This window comes from Bombina bombina, chromosome 3 (genome assembly GCF_027579735.1).
Source record: "Bombina bombina isolate aBomBom1 chromosome 3, aBomBom1.pri, whole genome shotgun sequence".
In the NCBI taxonomy this organism is placed as follows: Eukaryota; Metazoa; Chordata; class Amphibia; order Anura; family Bombinatoridae; genus Bombina; species Bombina bombina.
In genome coordinates, this window is record NC_069501.1 from 743,926,208 (window position 1) to 743,949,676 (window position 23,469).

The 23,469-nt window shown below is 36.6% G+C and overlaps 1 protein-coding gene across 1 annotated transcript in view; it reads right to left on the reverse strand.

Moving 5' to 3' along the window:
* The window catches only part of FRMPD4 (FERM and PDZ domain containing 4), a gene marked incomplete at its 5' end in the record, with an annotated part of 552,900 nt that overhangs the window by 103,620 nt on the left and 425,811 nt on the right, over positions 1-23,469 (reverse strand). Inside the window, 2 exons of the mRNA XM_053707589.1 lie at positions 1,440-1,566; positions 17,571-17,707. Of these exons, the coding sequence (XP_053563564.1) occupies positions 1,440-1,566; positions 17,571-17,707 (264 nt within the window). The remainder of the gene's footprint in view (positions 1-1,439; positions 1,567-17,570; positions 17,708-23,469) is intronic.

Here is a 23,469-nt window from a genome sequence, read left to right on the forward strand (position 1 = left end):
GCGGTGGCGATGGTAGGCGAGCTTAGGCGGGCGTATTGGGGCCGGCGATGGCAGGTAAGTAGACACGTTTATAACTAGAGGCCAGTATGTGAAGTAGTTTCTCTGCAGGCTGTAAAAGAAGAGACAAGCAAGTTGAACATTCCTGGCTATAATGTATAGGGGGAGGAGTAGCTTAAATTAGAGCAAAGGGGGTGAGATTACATTGAGATATTACAATGAGAGTTAAAACCAATTCCAGAATAGCCCAACAGATGTAAAGAACAGGGATGGCCAACTTGTCTTTGCTACCTCAGGAAAAAAAGAAAACCTACAAATGTGTGCCATAGCTTTTGTGTCCCCTAGAAGAATCAGAAATAAAAAAATTGGTTTTCAGTTACCAAAACTCAAAAAAGCCTTCTAAAGAGGAGAATAGCAGATAGAGGGTGCCCTGCCACTGAACACTTATAGGAAGTGTATAATTATGTGTGTGTTAAATAATCATACCTTTATATGCTGTCCTTAAGGTTTCTTAAATAGTGACCTGGGGCCCCCTGTTGTTATCAAGTTGGCCATAACAAAGTATAGAGCATTCGCTAAAATGATGGCTTAGTCTCTGATTTGGAGAAAATAAGAGTAGGTTCAGGACAAATGCTTAGGTTAGGACTAGGGTTATTGTTATAATTAAAAAAATGGCTAAAGTTAAGGTTAGGTCTAGGATTAAAGGGACATGGAACCCAAATAGTTTATTTCATTATTTAGAAAGAACATACAATTTTAAACAACTTTTCAATTTACTTATTTTATCTAATTTGCTTCATTCTCTTGATATTGTTTGTTGAAAAGCATAAGCTCAGTAGCTGCTGACTGGTGGCTGCACATAGATGCCTCGTGTAATTGGCCCATCCATGTGCATTTCTATTTCTTTAACAAAGGATATCTGAAGAATGAAGAAAATTAAATAATAGATGTAAATTGCAATGTTGTTTAAAATTGTATTCTCTATCTGAATCATGTAAAAAAAATGGGTTTCATGTCCCTTTAAGACTGTGATTTGGGTTAGGGCTAAAGTTATGATTAGCGTAAGGATAACTTAGACAGAGTTAAGGCAGGGACTTGGAACATAGTTGTGGTTGGTGCCTGAGATTGTGCTAGGATAAGATTAGGGTTGGTCTTGGAAAACAATTTAGCCCTCTCTTGCATTCAAGAGGTTAAAAAGATTTTGAACCCCTAGTAATGATGTCACACTGATGCACAGCTGACATTGCTGATGCCACTTTACTTGTCTGACAGCACATAAAATTAACCACGATACACCATAGTAGCAGCTGTAGTAACCTTAGGCTGAATGCTAAGAAAAACAAACCAGAATGTTTTTCAAATTATTAATTTAAATATTTTTTATTAAAATGTGGTATATTACATTTTACTTATAAGTGGATATTTTAATGTAAAAACGTTACCTTTTTTCCTGGAGGAACTAGGGTTTGATTAGCTTTGACAAGGTGTGAAAGTGCTTTTTTAATATTCTTTTCTTTCATGCTTTGCAGCACGGCAGAAGGAAGGAAAGTCTCTAATCCCCATTCTTTTCTGAAACAAAATAAACACATTTGTTTATTCCTCATGGCTGTGTTGATTTTAAAAAGTGCAAACAGTAGCAGTGGTGAGGTAAATGACTAGAAAAAGTAGACCAATATACATGTGTTTACATTTTTACTTAGAATCAGACAAGTAGGGAACATGTTTTTAGAGAAATAAATATATACGCATAGTAAAGAACACTATTTAAACATGGTAAAATTCTTTTTTTTTACTGCATGCAATCATAGTAATGTTTTTAATTTGATTTTTTCAAACTAAAAAAGTGCATACTTGTGCATACATTTATCTGTGGGATAGCTTCAATGGGGTCAATTGATCATATGCCAGGCAGACATGATCCGCTGTAGCAAATCATGTCAGCCTGCCATCGCTAAATGCTGGCAGCATACGCTGTCGACATTTAACATTGCACAAGCATTTCTTGTGAAATGCTTGTGCAATGCCACCCCCTGCACATTTGCTGCCAATTGGCTGCTAGCAGGGAGTGTCAATCATCCTGATCGTATCTGATCGGGTTGATTGCAGTCCACCAAAAAGGTGGCGGACAAGTTAAGTAGCAGCGGTCTTATGACCGCTGCTTCTTAACTTATGTTTCTGGCAAACCAGAAACTACGGGGGTAGAAATCAGCATCTGCTTCCTAATAAATCTACCCCTATGTCTCTGTTGACAGACAGCAACATACCTCAAAGGCATAGAAAATAATAATTATATATATTATAATTATTATTATCATTATTAATAATATTATTGTTGTTGTTATTCAGCACACTGAGAACATTAGTTTGTTTTAACAAAAAATAAATGTATTTTACATGAGGAAAAGAGAAAGCTAGATATATTGGGACAGCTTACGAGTGGAGCACAAACGTTTGCATGCAAGCGATATCGGGTTTTCGCAATCAAATGAGACAGAAAAGGATCTATTAGAGAGATAAGAGTGGCTCCAGGAGAGGGCAATGTCACAGAGCCCAAGGGAGCTGAGAGTCCGTAGGAGGAGGGGATGGTCAACAGTGTCAAAGGCAGCAGACAGGTCAAGTAAGATAAGTATAGAGTAGTGGCCATTGTTTTTAGCAGAAAGAAGATTGTTAGTAACCTTGGTGAGGGCAGTCTCAGTTGAGTGTTGGGGACGGAAGCCAGATTGCATGGGGTCAATCAATGAGTTGGAGGATAGGAAGTGGGTTAGACTATCGAAAACTAGTTTTTCCAGGACTTTTGAAGCTAGCGGAAGCAGTGATATGGGGCGATAGTTTGCAGGAGAATTGGGGTAAAGGGAGGGTTTTTTTGAGGATGGGGGTGACCTTTGCATGTTTAAAGGATGATGGAAATGAACCAGTAGTAAGGGATCGGTTGAATATGTGGGTAAGAGCTGGGGTAAGGGTGGAAGGTCTGGGTAGGTGAAGTATAAAACTTTTTTGCGCTGCCTTTTAGGGTAAGCCTTGGCTCCTAGGATATTTTCCCCAAAAATATCTTGCTTTGGTGTATAGGAAAGGTTAGAGTTTAGGAGTGTTGGCGCAACTGAATGCTTATACCCCTATATTTTAAAATTAACGAAAGAAGTTGAGTGGATAGAAAAAAAAAATTCTTCAAATATTACACTGAACTTAATTTTTGAAATAATATTTTATTGGCCCAAAGAAAATTATAACAGATAATTAAAAAATATAAATAAATATATGTACCACAACCTATATATGGTCTTGGCAGGTATTTGATTTACTGATTTTTAGATATCTTGTCCTGGTGTGTTATTGTAGAGAAAAGAGTGGTCTTATATTCAGATAGTGTATAAACTTAAAGTATAAGACTCATCTAAGTATTGTACCTAGTACATTGAAACACCTAGTGCAATAGCCTAAAAAAGTCAACTATACAATTATGGGTATTCAATAATAAAGGGAATAAAGGAAATATTTAGCACATTTGAAACGCTGTGTTACCATGTATATAACAGATTGTTTACAAAATAAAATAATGCAAATGCAAGTATCTGCAAAACATAGATTGCAGAAATATTGATCTAAAAATATGTTTTCTTTTTATATATTTACAAAAGTAATGCCAGAGTTTGGTTAAAATACCACCGGTGGTTTTAAATGTAAAATTGTGTCTTGTTTTGGATAGTCTTAGACAGTTTGTATCAAATTGTACATATTCTTAGGTGAGCTGTACTCCTTTTATTAAACTCGTGTTGCAAAGTCCTTGATGTGACTTCCTATAGTAGTTCACATATGTCGGAGTGAGATCCGTGTGATACTGAGGTGTTTGCCAGAGCTCTACGGTCTACAGAGGTGGTGCAGTAAGGAGCGGTTTTACTTACTGTGCTCTTAGCCGATTCTGGAGCCCGGTTGAAGTAGTTCCGCTCAGCTGGTCCTTCTTGCAAGACGTGGATTCTCTGATGGATTTGGGAAGCTATGTGTCCACCTTTAGTTTGGTGTAATCCTTTAGCGGTCTGGTGTTTGAAAAGTAATTCCGGAGGAAATAACCGATGTGTTTCAACTGCCTTATATTTAGTCTTAAAGCGCTTGCAGTGGAAGCGGGTGAGCTCAAACTTAGGCTTACAGCGGGTAGTTCCTTTAGCCACAGTAAGGTTGGTTCTTTAACACAGAAAAGTAGCAAACTACTGTGACTATTTCTAACTTTTCTGTGTTAAAGAACCAACCTTACTGTGGCTAAAGGAACTACCCGCTATAAGCCTAAGTTTGAGCTCACCCGCTTCCACTGCAAGTGCTTTAAGACTAAACATTAAGCAGTTGAAACACATTGGTTTTTTCCTCCGGAATTACTTTTCAAACACCAGACCGCTAAAGGATTACACCAAACTAAAGGTGGACACATAGCTTCCCAAATCCATCAGAGAATCCACGTCTTGCAAGAAGGATCAGCTGAGCGGAACTACTTCAACCGGGCTCCAGAATCGGCTAAGAGCACAGTAAGTAAAACCGCTCCTTACTGCACCACCTCTGTAGACCGTAGAGCTCTGGCAAACACCTCAGTATCACACGGATCTCACTCCGACATATGTGAACTACTATAGGAAGTCACATCAAGGACTTTGCAACACGAGTTTAATAAAAGGAGTACAGCTCACCTAAGAATGTGTACAATTTGATACAAACGGTCTAAGGCTATCCAAAACAAGACACAATTTTACATTTAAAACCACCGGTGGTATTTTAACCAAACTCTGGCATTACTTTTGTAAATATATATATTTTTTGTTGATTATATATTTTTGTTGATGATATAGATTTTATATACCTGTCGGCCGACTACTAGAAAGAAAACATATTTTTAGATTGATATTTCTGCAATCTATGTTTTGCAGATACTTGCATTTGCATTATTTTATTTTGTAAACAATCTGTTATATACATGGTAACACAGCGTTTCAAATGTGCTAAATATTTCCTTTATTCCTTTTATTATTGAATACCCATAATTGTATATTTGACTTTTTTAGGCTATTGCACTAGGTGTTTCAATGTACTAGGTACAATACTTAGATGAGTCTTATACTTTAAGTTTATACACTATCTGAATATAAGACCACTATTTTCTCTACAATAACACACCAGGACAAGATATCTAAAAATCAGTAAATCAAATACCTGTCAAGACCATATATAGGTTGTGGTACATATATTTATTTATATTTTTTAATTATCTGTTATAATTTTCTTTGGGCCAATAAAATATTATTCCAAAAATTAAGTTCAGTGTAATATTTGAAGACATTTTTTTTTTTCTATCCACACAACTTCTTTCGTTAATTTTAAAATATAGGGGTATAAGCATTCAGTTGCGCCAACACTCCTAAACTCTAACCTTCCCTATAAGGGTAGAAGACAGAGAAGGTATTAGATGTGAAGGGATAGGGTCAAGTGGGCAGGTAGTGAGGTGTGAGGAAGACATTAAGGAACTCACTTCATTCTCAGTGGTTAGGGGGAAGATACTGAGAGTGGTGGAGGGGGTGTATTTACCCCATTTACTGTACATATGTCACATTCCAATATTCTGCACATGTTTTATGTATTTTTAATAGGATATATATATATACTCTTATGGACCAGACCATTTTTCAATTTCTTACCCTTAAAGGGACAGTCAACACCAGAACATTTGTTGTTTTAAAAGATAGATAATCCCTTAATTACCAATTCCCCATTTTTGCATAACCAACACAGTTATAATTATACATGTTTAACCTCTGTAATTACCTTGTATCTAAGCCTTAGCAGACTGCCCCCTTATTTCAGTTCTTTTGACAGACTTGCATTTTAGCCAATCAGAGCTGTCTGCATGGTAAATTCACGTTTATGAGCTAAATGTTTTCTATATGAAACACGTGAACTAATGCCCACTAGTGCAAAATGCATTTAGATTAGAGGCGGCCTTCAAGGTCTAAGAAATTAGCATATGAACCTCCTAGTTTTAGCTTTCATCTAAGAATACCAAGAGAACAAAGCAAAATTGGTGATAAAAGTAAATTGAAAAGTTGTTTAAAATTGTATGCCCTATTTAAAACATGAAAGTTTTTTTTGGACTTGACTGTCCCTTTAAGGACCAGGGCTATTTTTACATTTCTCCAGTGTTTGTGTTTAGCTGTAATTTTCCTCTTACTCATTTACTGCACCAACACATATTATTATATACCGTTTTTCTCGCCATTAAATGGACTTTCTAAAGATACCATTATTTTCATCATATAATGATGAAAACATGGAAAAAAACACACTTTTTCTAAATATTTTCTAGATTCTGTCCTGAGTTTAGACATACCCAATGTTTACGTGTTCTTTGCTTTTTTGCAAGTTATATGGCAATAAGTACAAGTAGCACTTTGCTTTTTCCAAATTTTTTTTTTTTTTCAAAATTAGCTATATTTACATTGTAACACTGATATCTGTCAGGAATCCCTAAATATCCCTTGACATGGATTTTTTTTTTTGTGGACAACCCAAAGTATAGATCTAGGTCCATTTTGGTATATTTCATGCCACAATTTCACCGCCAAATGCAATCAAATAAAGAAAAAAAACTTTTTCAATAAATTTTCACAAACTTTAGGTTTCTCACTTAAATTATTTCCAAACAGCTTGTGCTATTATGGCACAAATGGTTGTAAAAAAATTTCTGGGATCCCCTTTGTTCAGAAATAGCAGACATTTATGGCTTTGGCATTACTTTTTGGTAATTAGAAGGCTGCTAAATGCCACTGCACACCACACTTGTATTATGCCCAGCAGTGAAGGGGTTAATTAGGTAGCTTGTAGGGTTAATTTTAGCTTTAATGTAGTGTAGTAGACTACCCAAAGTATTAATCTAGGCCCATTTTGGTATATTTCATGCCACCATTTTACTGCCAAATGCGATCAAATAAAAAATTTTTTTCACAAACTTTAGGTTTCTCACTGAAGTTATTTACAAACAGCTTGTGCAATTATGGCACACATGGTTGTAAATGCTTCTCTGGGATCCCCTTTGTTCAGAAATAGCAGACATATATGGCTTTGGCATTGATTTTTGGTAATTAGAAGGCAGCTAATTGCCGCTGCGCACCACACTTGTTTTTTTGCCCAGCAGTAAAGGGCTTAATAGGTAGCTTGTAGGGTTAATTTTAGCTTTAGTGTACATATCAGCCTCCCACCTGACACATTCCACCCCTGATCCCTCCCGGACCCCCCTCAAATAGGTTTCTGCCCTCCCCCACCTCACAATTGTGGCCGCCATCTTAAGTACTGGCAGAAAGTCTGCCAGTACTAAAACAAAAGGCATTTTTATATATAATCCATGTCCTTAGTTTGCTTGTCTTCAGCAAGCTGTTTGCGAGCTTTCTTGTGCATCATCTTTAGAAGAGGTTTCCTTCTGGGACGACAGCCATGCAGACCAATTTGATGCAGTGTGCGACGTATGGTCTGAGCACTGACAGGCTGACCACCCACCCCTTCAAATTCTACAGCAATGCTGGCAGCACTCATATGTCTATTTCCCAAAGTCAGCCTCTGGGTATGACGCTGAGCATGTGCACTCAACTTCTTTGGTCGACAATGGTGAGGCCTGTTCTGAGTGGAACCTGTCCTGTGAAACTGCTGTATGGTCTTGCCCACCATGCTGCAGATCAGTTTTAGGGTCTTAGGGTCTTCTTATAGCCTAGGCCATCTTTATGTAGAGCAACAATTCTTTTTTCAGATCCTCAGAAAGTTCTTTGCCATGAGGTGCCATGTTGAACTTCCAGTCACCAGTATGAGAGAGTGTGAGAGCGATAACACCAAATTTAACACACCTGCTCCCCATTCACACCTAAGACCTTGTAACACTAATGAGTCACATGACACCGGGGAGGGAAAATGGCTAATTGGGCCCAATTTGGACATTTCGACTTAGGGGTGTACTCACTTTTGTTGCCAATGGTTTAGATATTAATGGCTGTGAGTTGAGTTATTTTGAGGGGACAGCAAATTGACACTGTTATACAGGCTGTACACTCACTACTTTACATTGTAGCAAAGTGTCATTTCTTCAGTGTTGTCACATGAAAAGATATAATAAAATATTTACAAAAATGTGAGGGGTGTACTCACTTTTGTGAGATACTGTATATATACAGTATATATAGATATATATTGTACCAAAATACCATCAGATATATGTATAAATATGTATTTATGAATAAATAAAACATATTCTGCTATGTGAAGAACATTGGAATGGGAAACATTCATATTTCCATGTTGGGTTAGCGCACATGAGAATATGCAATCGGGTTTGCACGAGAGTGGGGTGTTAGTTTTTTCCCCTTTTTTTGCTTTGTTGATTTCCATGAGGGAATAGGTTATCGCGCGTGCGATATTGTAAGTTCTGCTTTTTGCGTGCGTCAGGTTAGCGCGAGTGCAATAACATTTTACTTTTAACTCGTAATAGCAGCGCAAACCCAATGCGCCCAAAAAGTTTACTTCTAGCGTAATTAGCGCTATAGTGAAAGCGCTAAATAGCTCTCCACTCATAATCTGACCCATGGTATGTTAATGGTGAATTCATTCTCAGTAGGGCTTATTTAAGTTAGAGCATTGCAGTTGTTGTTCTATACGGGGAAGTTTGGGAGTATAATAAATTAATAAAAATACCCTCCATTATCAAAATGGCAGTACCAGTGTGTTTCAAATATAATAAAAATGACTTTTGCTAATTTGCAATACACTTTCCTTTACTAAACTAATCATACTTTCTGAGATAATGTTCTTGTTTACACATAGCTCCCTTAGCATACACAGGTAAGTTTATGGAAATTCAGATACTTGCACATGCTTGGAGGGCATGTAATACATTTTCACACAACCATTTTTAAATTGATCAAATGCTTCTGTTCTAATCTATAAGGCAGTACTGTGCTTTGCAAAACATGCTTATGTCTCTTTAACCAAGTGTTATACACAGTCTATTTCTTGTTGTTTACTCTAATAATAACTTAATTTGCCTGTGTCATTTGTAATTGATTCACATTCAAAATGTAGACTGCATCAAACATACTAGATTAAAGTATTAGATTCATTGGTAAATGGGTTACTTTGATGGTTTTGTTGATAAAAATATCAACAAAAAGTTTTTGGGGAAACCTGATTTTCATAGATGCAAAAGAGCACTATGTGGCCTATGTGAATTTACATTAGGAGAAAAAGTAATAGTGACCTCCTTTGCCACAAAGGAAAAATTTGAGATTGATACACACTTTACTTGTGATTCTTCTTTCATTGTATACCTTCTTGAGTGTAAATGTGGGCTTCAGTATATCGGAAGGACCTCTAGACACCTCAAAAAAAGATGGGGGGGAACATATGAGGAACCTTAAAAATAAAGTGAAAAATCATAGTATACCTAGACATGGGAATAAATGTCATATTGGAGAAGTGGATATTTTTAGTATTTATCCATTAGAACAAGTGATTCCTAAATGGGACAGAAATAGATTCCTTCACCTTAGACAAAGAGAAACATACTGCATATGGAGAATGAAAACATTGAACCCCTTTGGGCTAAATGAAAATATAGATATGGCAGCTTTTAATCATTAGTGATTGATTTTATTTATACAGTATATATATGTTATACATTTTAACTACAGTAGCTTTAACTGGACGTTTGGAATGAGGGATACATGCTATGAGTATCTGGAAGATCTAGTGTTATGGTGACTGTCTAACAGTAGTGGTAGATTAGAGATCCCTACTGTAAAGTATAGTTGTACGTTCAATATCACTATTTGGCTCTTTTGGATAGGGGATATATATTGAATAAGAGTTTGAGGTTGTGTAGTTATAGAATTACCATCATAGACATGATTAATTTAATTTTCTATTAGGGAATTATCTTTAAGAGAGGGGCAAATAATAGGGTTGTAATGATTAAATGTAGCTGTTATGGGTCTATTTGGCAAAAACCAGCATAATCATTATGTTTATTTGTGTAGGTATATAATATATTATATGTTGTTTAAGATAAATATAATATTGGAATTATATATACCATCGTAGAGTTACAGTGATATTGTTGCGGTATTATGATAGAATAGTATTGGAACTAACCCGATCATGATTAGTACAGTATGGTTAATAGTATATTTTTGAACATTCGAGCAAGAATTTTATGAAAATCCATTTTTGATATAATATATCTTCTATAGTTTGATCTGGGAGGACTAAGAGTAGTTTTTACTAGATCAGGTCACATTGAGTGGTATTTGTATTATCATATATGTGAACAGAGTGTAAGGGGTTGCGCTGCACTTCTGCGAAGATTTTTAAACAGATTTCCGGCACTATCCACTTGGATATAATCTACTTGGTAATCAGTAGTCCTGTACTGATTATAAATAATATACATTGTTACACATAGATGATGATTGTAGCCGAGTTTATTTTATATTTACCTTTACTGGAGGTGTGAACGAAATGGGAAACAGTGATTGGTCAGTGTTTAACAAATCAGGACTAGACTCTATGAAAAGAATGGAAAGTCTTCGCGCAGGTGCAGTGCAGCTCTGAGGACGCTGAGCAGTGTATTTAAATCTGTGGCAATTTTAAACATGTAATGCACCTGATGAAACGGTTGTTGTAGACCATGAAATGTTGTGGTTTATTACTTTTGAATAAAGTCTTTTTACTTATAACAGCCTTTCACAGAATTGTAGATTATTTTACACTAACCATTGTGACCGTTGTATATATACTGTTAATGTGAACAGTTTATTATCCCTACTCTGAGACCCACCTGTGGTACTGAACCAAAAAGAACACAGTGAGAGCTGTTCACAGGATACAGAGGAGTCTGGCGAGTACGAGGAATAGTTTGCTGAGCGACTATAATAGCTCAGAAGGCATTTGTAGCACTTATCAAGTGCCTTACATCTTGTAAGTACAAAATAGTCGAGTGCGGGTTGTTTTTGATATTACTGATCTGCACTATGGTGGCGCCTTCTTTTGTTTTATTTTGATACTGCAGACTTTATACCAACTAATTTATTGAAGAAGCAGCTGACCACGACCCTCCTCCTACATTGAATGTTGGGATTTGATCTTTGTGCCTGGGATAGGTTATGAATTGCATACCCATTACAACTGAGGGTCATCACGATCGTGCCTGGGACTGGCTATCACATGATCTGGGATAAGTGACTCTATATTTAACCCCTTAAGGACCAGCGACGTACCCTGTATGTCGCTGGCCTTTTTTTGGGACTTGATTGTTTTATAGCACGGTCTTGCCACCAGCGTTGAGACTGCTCTATTCCACAAAGCCTGCTGGAGGGAGTGCATTAATAGCGTGTTCTTGCTAGACTTGTGCTATTATGTCCTGAAAAAACCCTTAACGACTAGTGACATACAGGGTACATTGTGGTCATTAAGGAGTTAATCATCACGTTTTACACTTTGTATTTATTTACACATTGCATATCACTATTGCACTGTTTTTATGTATATTTCTAACAAGTAGTTGGAACACTATCACTAATCATTTTTATAAGATTTGAGGGTTTGTTGATAGATATCTAAAGATTATCATCACGAGTAGGCGCATCCAATTGTTGTTTTTTATGTATGTTATACTTTGATGGTTGGTAAGAGGGCTTTGATGACATGAAGGACTGCATCTACTGGAAATGCATTAAATGAGCAAGAAATGCTGATGAACTCACCAACCACTTCTGTCTTATCATCCACATTTTATTAAAACTTCATATTTAAATCCTTTCTAAACTGATGACACTGTAATTGTATTCTATTGTGGCTATAAGCATGACCTCTAGAACTCCAACAAAGCAAAAGAAGATAAATCTGTTCATATACTTATGCAGATGCAGCCACAGTGCCACCACACTTTAATTATTAAGGAGAACTGGATTTTAATGTAAAACTCTGGTGCTACTGCTGCAGTTTCCCTGTGATTACAAGAAAAAGGCTTAACCTTACCTTTTCAATGGTAGTTCTTTCAGAATAGAATCCAATATAGTTTATTTTTGTTTCTTCTTATAAGAATTCCATAATTAGATCAAGTTTAGAGTGATCAATTAATAGCAATATAGGTTGAAAAAAAAAAAGAATAAATCCATCAAGTTCAACCTTTCACACATTCCTGTTACTATTGTTGATCCAAAAGAAGGCAAAAGGACCCACATTTAAATGGTTTATTGTTCTCCTTGGTTCAACAAGCTACTATAGTGTCAATACTTACTGATATTTCTTTGTAAATGCTGCTTTGCCCCCTAAAAACCCAATCTAGACCTATTTTTAAAGCATCTAATGAATTTTCTAGAATAAACTCAAAAAAATATAATAGTGGGAAGCCACACTTGTGTATTATATTTCCTAGTATTTTTTGCTGTATTTTAGTGGCAGTGACCCACTGTAGCCTGCACTATCTGTGAGCTGGTTTATTTGCAAAACAACCTCATTAGGCAGATAATTCCATATGCTTATTGTTCTTACTGTAAAGAACCCCTTCTACTGCTGCAGGTTACATTTCTGCTCTTCAAGTCTCAATGACCTCTTGTCCTTTGTACAGTCCTTTTGTTAAAGGGACAGTTAAGTCAAAATTAAACTTTCATGATTCAGATAGAACACACAAATTTAAACAACTTTCCAATTCACTTCCATTATTTAAATGTGCATAATATTCACACTTTCTGAGGCACCAGCTCCTACTGAGCATGTGCAAGATTCACAGAATATACATATATGCAGGTTGTTATTGGCTGATGGCAGCCACATAATACATTAGGAAGGAAAATGTAATTAGCTTCTACATTTGTCAGAATAAAATCTACTACTGATTTGAAATTCAAACTATGTGCTTTCGCCTTGTCTACTTAATATGTATTTACTGGTTATGCTATTATACTGTGTTTAGTTGTCCTTTAAGTAGGCCAGCTAATAATTGCTTATATGGACCTTATATCGGTTGTCAATTGACCTGTCTATATTCATTCTGTCATAATTTAAAAAAAATCTAGATGATGTGGATCACATTTCATTTAGTATTCCTTAGTATCCTGTCCACTGTATACCACTGATTTTCCATATTAGATTTATTATGGTAGATTATGCTATTTTATGTTGTCACTTTTTACGCTACATAGGGTTTACAAACTTTTTCAACAAGTCTCTAGCTGAGACTTTCCATTCCCATCAACCTTGTGAAGGGTCAACTAACCTATTATCAGTAGCAATTCCTTTCAGAGGTAAATCATCCCCTGGTTTTGTCCCTTAATAAACATTCCTTAATGTGTCAGCCTCTTCCATTTCAACTCCAAAGCGAATCACTTATTTTCCATGAAGCCTTAGACTTAAATTATATCAGTGCTCCCTAGAATTTTATGAGTTTAATTTAGAATTATACAAAGTGATATCTCATATAGGAGCCATGACCTGTCAAGTGAAATGATCAGTGGAGCTTGTAGTGGGGAGGGGGGTTATTATCCATCCTGTGCTATTTTGGTATGCAAAACTGATTTATTTTAGATGTTGAAACCTCAGTAGTTGGTGCATAAGGCATAGTTTAGCAAAGTGATGAAGTTTCATATTGTTTGAATCCATGTTTTTTATTTAGTTCTCCCAGATATAACAAGAAACAAACAAAAAAAATCTGTTAGTGGTCCAGATGTCTTTTAAGAAGGAATACAATTGTAAGAAGGAGTTATAAACATATTGTTTTACAATATCTACCTAGTAAAAAAGAGTGAACCGTTAAATGATCTCTGTTATTTGTGTGGCATATTTATCTTAGCAGGTAAATCCTTTCCTCCCAAACTGAGATTTCAATTTGTGCCTTTATCTACCTCTGTTCATCTGTCCACACATTGCAAATTGTTTACAATTTCCTTTATTTATGTTAATTTTTTAAAAATGCTTTTGTTTTTCCCATTTCTAGTCAATTTTTCCTGAGTGCCTTCAACACATAAGAGTTTTTGCACGCAATGATATACAATTGCACATAATTGAGTACACCGAAAAAATAAATATGTTAAAGCTGTAATCATTAACATACAGCTAGATTATGAGTTTTGCGTTACAGGTACAGCTATAAAATTAGCCATTGCGCATGGAATGGCCGGGAACGCGTATTACAATTCGCGGCGGTATGGGATTTCCATAGCGCCGGTATAACAGGTTGTGTGTTCAGGCTAAAATGCTTGCGTTACAGCCTATACCAACACAACCCATACCGCCATCTGAGAGCAGTAGTTATGGATTTTGTGAAACAAAAATGTTTCACAAAACTCATAACTAAACTGTTACAAAGTGCACTAACACCCATAAACTACCTATTAACCCCTAAACCACCGCCCCCCCCACATCGCAAACACTATTTAAACCTTATTAACCCCTAATCTGCCGCCCACCCCCATTGTGACTATTACATTTATTAACACCTAATCTGCTGCCCACACATATCGCCAACACTATGTAAATATATTAACCCCTAAACCACCGCTCCCCGTCATCGCCGACACTATAATAAAGTTATTAACCCCTAAACCTCCGGCCTCCCACATCGCCGCCACTAAATAAACCTATTAACCTCTAAACCTCCGGCCTCCCACATCGCTAAACACTAAATTAAACTATTGACCCCTAAACCTAACACCCCCCTAACTTTAAATTAAAATTACAATATAACAATATTTAAATAAATAAAAACTTACCTGTGAAATAAAAATAAACCTAACATTAAACTATAAATTAATCTAACATTACTATTCTAATAAAGAAAAACTAGCAATTAAAAATCCTAAATTACAAATTTTAAAAAAAAACTAATCCTACAAAAAATTTAAAAAAATCTAACATTACAAAAAAAAAACACTAAAAATACGAAAAATAGAAAACACTAAGATCACAAAAAATAATAAACGAAATTATCAAAAATAAAAACAATTACACCTAATTTAATAGCCCTATAAAAATAAAAAAGCCCCCCAAAATAAAAACACCCCCTAGCCTACAATAAACTACCAATAGCCCTTAAAGGGGCCTTTTGTAGGACATTGCCCTAAGTTAAACAGCTCTTTTACCTGTAAAAAAATACAAAGTCCCCCAGCAGTAAAACCCACCACCCAACTAACCCCCCAAAATAAAAAAGCTAACTCTAACAAAAACCTAAGCTACCCATTGACCCTAAAGGGGCATTTGTATGGGCATTGCCCTTAAAAGGGCATTCAACTCTTTTTCATTGCCCTTAAAAGGGCATTTAGTTCTTTTACAATTTGCCCAAAGCCCTAACCTGAAAAAAACCCCACCCCAAAACAGCCAATAGGATGAGAGCTACTGAAATCCTATTGGCTGTTCAAATCAGCCAATATGATTTAAGTAGCTCCCATCCTATTGACTGTTTTGAACAGCATATAAAATCAATCAAATCAGCCAATAGGAATGCAAGGTACGCAATTTTGAAACAGGTACCTTGCATTCAACTTCAGTGTATGGCGGTGACCGTATGAAGAGAACGCTCCACGCAGGATGTCATCGCTGGTCCAGGATGGCTCCGCTCCTTGTTGCCGGGATGAAGATAGAAAACGCCCCCGTGATGGATAAAGATGTCGCCACCTGGATGAAGACTTCTCGCTGCCTGGATGGAGATGGATGTCCGGACTTCATGAACCGTGAGTAGATTTTATGGAGTTAGTGTTAGGTAATTTTTTTATTTTTTGGGGTGGTTTATTTTTAAGATTAGGGCTTTGGGCAAATTGTAAAAAAGCTGAATACCCTTTTAAGGGCAGTGAAAATGAGCTGAATGCCCTTTTAAGGGCAATGCCCATAAAAATGCCCCTTTAGGGGCAATGGTTAGCTTAGTTTTTTTTTAGAGTTAGGTTTTTTTATTTTGGGGGGTTGGTTGGGTGGTGGGTTTTACTGTTGGGGGAACTTTGTATTTTTTTTACAGGTAAAAGAGCTGTTTAACTTATGGCAAATCTCTACAAAAGGCCCTTTTAAGGGCTATTGGTAGGTTATTGTAGGCTAGGGGGTCTTTTTATTTTGGGGGGCTTTTTTATAGGGCTATTAGATTAGGTGTAATTGTTTCTATTTTTGATCATTTCGTTTATTATTTTTTGTAATCTTAGTGTTTTTTATTTTTCATAATTTAGTGTTTATTATTTTTTGTAATTTAAGATTTTTTAATTGGTATTTTTTTTATTTTATTAGAATAGTAATGTTAGGTTAATTTATAGTTTAAACTTATTTTATTTTAATTTCTAATGTTTTTATTTATTTTAAGACAGTTATATTGTATTGTTAATTTAAAGTTAGGGGGGTTGTTAGGTTTAGGGGTTAATAGTTTAATTTAATGTTTTTCAATGGGGCGGCGGGGTAGGGGTTAATAGCTTTATTTAAGTATCAGTGATGTCTGGGAGCAGCAGATTAGGGGTTAATAACTTTATTTAGAGGCAGAGATGTTGGGGAGCGGTGGATTGGGGTTAATAACTTTATTTAGTGGTGGCAATGTTGGGGAGCGGCGGATTAGAGGTTAATAGCTTTATTTAGGGTGGCCGATGTCGGGAACAGCGGATTAGGGGTGTTTAGACTAGGGGTTTATGTTAGGGTTTTAGGTTTAAATGTAACTTTCTTTTCCCCATAGACATCAATGGGGTTGCAATATGGCGATTGCCATTCTGCTCTTCAGGTGTTATTTTTTTTTCTAACGCTTTCTCCCTATTGATGTCTATGTTAGAAAGTGTGCACAAGCACGTAAACTCAGCCCTTGGATTTTGTGCGGTATAGAGCTTAACGCATCATACTGCACAGCACAAGGAGGCTTTTCAGTAACTCGTAATGGCAGCGCTAGGAAGAGTGAAATAACGCAATTTTTGGCGTTATTTTCGCATACTGCTTAGCGTAAATCTCTTAATCTAGGCGATAGTTAACTAATATGTATTGCATGCTATATTGTTTAAATGATTAATCAAATTGATCAATGGATTATTAAAAAAAATGATTGTCAGATTTAAGAGAAAAGGCTCAGTTTGTTTTCTAAAATATACTGTAATTATGTAAATATCACATCAACCTTATCACATCATCAAGATCAAAACCTTATGGCTCTATGGGCCAGATTTAACAAGCAGCGTATGCTGCTGTCTCTGCTCAAAGTTTCCAGCTTGCCGGAAACTGAAGTTAAGAAGCTGCGGTTTTAACACCGCTGCTCCTTAACTTGTCCGCCACATTTCTGGCCGCAAATGTGCAGGGGGCGGCACTGCACAAGTATTTCACAAGAAATGCTTGTGCAATGTTAAATGTCGACAGCGTATGCTAAAGCGAATCAAGTCCGCCCGGCATATAATAAATCTACCCCTAAGAGTCAGCAAATCCTGTGTATTTCATGTAAAAATCTAAAAAATATATTCCCTTGTTGTAAAATGGGAAAATATTTATTATTTGAAATAACATCATTCATGTTTTAATAATAATAATAATAATAATAATAATAAACATACAAATATACTTACTCAATATATTTCATAGAAATTTTCTGTGTTTGCTTAGTAGTGATTGTTGCAATATACATCTGTAGTGCTGCTAGCCTCAGTGCAATGTCATATTTCAACTCTGGTCCAAATCTCTCTTGCACAACATCATTGCAACTCTGTAAAGAAACCATTAGGTGGCGCATTAGACTCACAGAAAAGCAAAGGCAGGCAAAAAAGCATAAATATACATGTTCTCTAGTCAATTTACTGCATCATATTTTTATGAGCAAACATTTTCACAATGTTTACAATACCTTTCAGCTATGAAAGAACTTCATTATACTTGTGTCAAGGAAAATGATGAAATAGTTTATGAAAAAACTAAATAGTTATATTTCATGTTGAACAATTGTTTAATAAGAAGCGAGTAAAAGAAATAGAATTTAACGTAGAATAGAAACAATATTTTATGTATAATCATCAGCCACTGTTAAGGTTTTTGTAACTTGCAAACAAAACTATTTTGGGATCTGCCTTTATGGTCTATCAAGAAGACATAATCATTTTGTATTTTGTTTGCAAATGGAAATAACAAATATGTGAATTAACATGAAATGTAGACAAATATTGGAATTAAACAATCTTGTTATGCATTTTCCTACCAGAAAATATATACAGAAGACCTGTCAGAAATGTTATGCATGAGTATCCCTGGGTTTTCAAAATGTAAACCATTTCAACAAGAATAAAAACTTGCGGCTAGATTATAAGTTTTGCGGTATGAGTGAAAAAGCAGCGTTAAGGCTTTTTTTCACTACCACTGGTATTACGGAGTCTTGCAGGTTTAGCTGCACCGCACACTTTTTTGGCCAGAATGCAACGTAACTACCGCAGCTTTCAAAAAGTCCTTTTTCTTTCAAATAATTTTTTATTGAGGTTATGTGCATTATACATCACCTGATGGGACATCATGAATAACATAAATACAACAGATAATAAAACTTACAGTTAGTTACTAATAAACACAAAGCATCTCAGATTATTATGAGTTAGCAATTTAAACCTCTATTTTATATTATGTCTACAAATGATTCCTCTTTGACATTAGAGGTCACTTTTGGACCTTTGAAAACTGATTCAAACTATAATGAGGAAGTTGACTTTTGGAATGGCCACTCCATGGGCCTAAATATTGGTAGGTGGGAGGGGGAAATCAGCAGACAAGAGCCGCTCAGTAAGACAATAAGGAGGGAAATTGGACCTTTATAAACTTATACTTCAGAGATAGGATGGAGTATTTTCCAGTAGGGATCCATAACAAAGGATACATGTGCATTGATGACCATGGCTAATTAGGTTGTCAGTGGGCGAGCTTAGAAGGGAAGGTAATGGAAGAGGGAAGTGGATAGACTAGTATATCTCTTAAAAGAGGTGGGACCTGTCTGTGGGGTTTTGCATTATATAGAACAGAATTAAAACATAAGTAACAATTCTTAGAACCCTTAAAACTAACAATATCACAACAAATTACAATAAATAGGTATCTTGTACCTCTAGGTTGCTTATATACTATTCACACTACAAAAGAATAATACTAAAGACATGGCAATTTTAGTAAGGAACAAGGTGCAATGAGAAAATAATTCTAGCGGTGGGTATTAACAAAGTTGTCATGAATTGGCCAGCAAGGAGGGGGACCCTTAGTTTAAGAAATGTGAAAAGTGACATGGTGCATAGACTACTGGGAATTACTACTGGGAGTTAAATCAGAACAGGTAGGTACCCACTCAAGACACCTCAGGTTAAGCATTGGACTATGGTAGTTCTCAATTAGATGGTGGGGTCTGACAATTATGGGAGAATATATGAGGTCAAACATAGTTCTAAGCAAGAGGAGTTTCATATAGGAGCAGAAGTATAGCAACTCTTAGGGAGAAACATTGCCCAAACCATAATACAGACTTACAGATCTCTATATGGGTAACATATTATACTTTCATACTATTCATAACTCAAAATCAAGTTCAGACCTAGCTAATATTAGCTATAAGGGTCATAAGAGAGATAAGGAGCGTAGGGCCTAAGATTGTGTATATGGAACCTGTTTCTAGTATCTCTAATGTCTTAAGGCCAGTGTATGAAAAACCTTTACTTGTAGTGTAGACCATGTGACATCTTACCACAATAGCTCCCATAGAATCCAAGTAGCCAAAGGTACCTCTATATATTATACCTGATGATGTGGCATAAGAGAGAAATATGATATAAGTGTGAAGGGATCCAGGCAGATCGTTAATGGACTTAATCAGAGTATAAATATGCCTATAAGCAAAACAATTAACTCTGCAAACAATCTGTGCAAAAGACTTTCCCACAGAAAGACCTCTAATAACAAATTACATATTCATTTAAAGTAGCAAACTATTAGCCCACCGCACAGCTGATATATGCTAATTCTATAACCAATCAACAAATAACACCTATTATTATATAAACAAACTTATCCGCGTCCAGAGATTCACATCTTGTTTTAAACAAATTGTGCATTGTTAAAATTTCTCCAGGTTTAACCTACGCCAGAGCGAGTCTGGATTGAGTCACTGTGATATAAGTCTTGCTCTTTGCTAATAACAGTGCTAATATCCACTAGAAGTACCCGGGATGACTCTGCCATGAACCGGGCTAGAGAGAGAGCTGTTAGGGTTCCTTCCTTCTCGTATGGAAACTCTGGGGTAGTGTATAACTGCAACAGTTCCGGATGCCCCGCCCGGGAGCCGGCCGCATCTCCCGACCAGGACAACGGAAATGAGAGGGAGGATGTTATTGTCCCGATTAGGGCTGAAGTGAGGAAGGGCAGTTGGGAGTGAGTCGGTTGCGCTATATCTGGGGGCAAAATGACACTCGCTCTTCGGGATTCCTGTGAGGTGGTAGAGGGGCGAAATGGGTAAGCTGGAGTAGGTGTCTCAGAGCTGTGCACACTGATTACTGCCGTGTTGTCATCTGGTGTTATTGCCTTCACAGCTGGTCGGTCAATTAAGGTCTGCGCTGCTAAGAGGTGAAGTTCAGCTGGGTCAGTACTAGGAGACATCACGCATGGGTGTCGGGCGCCATACTTTGTACGGGCCTCTAGGATGCAATCTTTGAGCTCAGCAAACTCTGTGTCTATCTGCCGACCCAGATCAAGGAGCAATGTTTCTATAGCTAGTCGGAAATCCTCCATCCTGTAAAACAGTAGTTAGATTGGCCCATAATACCCGGAAAACCGGGGGGGGGGGGGTTAGATAGGAAAATTGCAGGCCGCCTCCTCATTCGACTCGGCACGGGGAGTAGGAGTCCAAGTTGTGAAAGCTGGTCAAGTAGATGCCTCGGAGAGAGGGCACCAGCCTCTCATATACTTGGAATACAAATGCGAGATCAACAAACTTGATTAGGCTGACGGAGATCGTGCAGAGCCAAGTGCGGATGGCGGCCGAAAATTATTGCTGGCTTGTTCAGTTCCTGGGTGTTGCTATAAGCCCATCTCGGCTCAGCTTAGTATCTCAAAAGAAGTAGTGGTAGGTTGCTGTAGTTTACAAATAGATCAGGAGCTTTAAATCTTGTAAAACTTGAAAATTGTGTAAATAGAATAATATATGATAGTGATTGCCTATTCAGTGGGCAGAACTATGCTCACCTTAAAAAACTTATCCCAACGGTTTTGTGTACAATTAGATCAACAAAATAGGTGGCGCAAGTTAATGCTGTTCTGACTAATAGTGGTATAAATGTGTATCAGGTTACCTGTGTGTCTGATAATATTCTCACCATACATAGGTGGTGTGTAAAATTAAAAGGTAAATGCTGTCTCTCCAAGACAATAAAGCTTCCAGATTCAAATTCTATAATGCAAATATATATATTTATTAAATAAAAGTTTCTAATAAATGAAATAAAAAAAATGACGATTTATTCACATGTAGTGATCAGTTGACAATTTTTTAAAACAATGGATAAAATAAGGTAATACAATATTAAAAACACCGGTGTTTTTTTATACACAAAAAACTATAAAAACTCAAATTGAGATAATATAAGCAAGCAGGTATACTCAGAAGATAAAACCAAAACTTAAACAGAGAGGACTCATATACCTCTAAGCATATGACTAGCAAAAGACATATGTAAATGCATAAATGAGTATATGAACTTGTGTCCGGTATCCGTTAAATCAGCGTGTACATATGTAATTCACAGATATTTAAGGGTTAAGCAAATCTTATACAGTTCCTTATTGCTTAATGTTCTGGCAAACATGTGGTGACTATCCTTCCGTAAAAAATATATTGAAGCAAATGTATATTGAAACGAGTGTGGCAAAATGTAGCCAATACTATGTAGCTGATGTGTTAGGTTTTAGATTTCAGCGTCTCTGTTATTAAACCAGAGGTGGGTTACATACGGTTTCTTGCTGGGTGTGGGGATTCCTTCCTTCAAACAGTGCACTGTTGACGTCTTCCTTCTGCTGTGCAGAAAAAGCCGGTGGAGTACTAAGTCCCTTAGCCTCCATTTACCAGCGGTGTTGGTGGTTGTTCCCTTGAATTTGTTGTTTACCCAGTAGCGGGCCTTGATGTTAGTTTCGTGAGCTCCGGTCACAACTTGCTTTTGTCTTTGTGGGTATATAACCCAGACTCGGTCTTTATTTTCACCGGTCTCCTCGCTGTTATCACAGCCGACAAAGTTCTCCTCTGGAGCTGACTTGTTTTGGCTCACTTCTTAATTTCAAGTGATCAGGTTTCTTTCAAGTGATCAGGTTTCTACGCGTTTCGGCGTTCTGCCTTTCTCAAGAGGCTGTGATAACAGCGAGGAGACCGGTGAAAATAAAGACCGAGTCTGGGTTATATACCCACAAAGACAAAAGCAAGTTGTGACCGGAGCTCACGAAACTAACATCAAGGCCCGCTACTGGGTAAACAACAAATTCAAGGGTACAACCACCAACACCGCTGGTAAACGGAGGCTAAGGGACTTAGTATCCCACCGGCTTTTTCTGCACAGCAGAAGGAAGACGTCAACAGTGCACTGTTTGAAGGAAGGAATCCCCACACCCAGCAAGAAACCGTATGTAACCCACCTCTGGTTTAATAACAGAGACGCTGAAATCTAAAAACTAACACATCAGCTACATAGTATTGGCTACATTTTGCCACACTCGTTTCAATATACATTTGCTTCAATATATTTTTTACGGAAGGATAGTCACCACATGTTTGCCAGAACATTAAGCAATAAGGAACTGTATAAGATTTGCTTAACCCTTAAATATCTGTGAATTACATATGTACACGCTGATTTAACGGATACCGGACACAGGTTCATATACTCATTTATGCATTTACATATGTCTTTTGCTAGTCATATGCTTAGAGGTATATGAGTCCTCTCTGTTTAAGTTTTGGTTTTATCTTCTGAGTATACCTGCTTGCTTATATTATCTCAATTTGAGTTTTTATAGTTTTTTGTGTATAAAAAAACACCGGTGTTTTTAATATTGTATTACCTTATTTTATACATTGTTTTAAAAAATTGTCAACTGATCACTACATGTGAATAAATCGTAATTTTTTTTATTTCATATATTAGAAACTTTTATTTAATAAATATATATATTTGTATTATAGAATTTGAATCTGGAAGCTTTATTGTCTTGGAGAGACAGCATTTACCTTTTAATTTTACACACCACCTATGTATGGTGAGAATATTATCAGACACACAGGCAACCTGATACACATTTATACCACTATTAGTCAGAACAGCATTAACTTGTGCCACCTATTTTGTTGATCTAATTGTGTAAATAGACCCAGGAGCTTCATGAAAAGCGACCGATCATGGTCTCTTCTTAGCCACGCCCCCCAAAAAGTCCTTTTTCAATGGGACTTCCACAGCTCCGGTATTA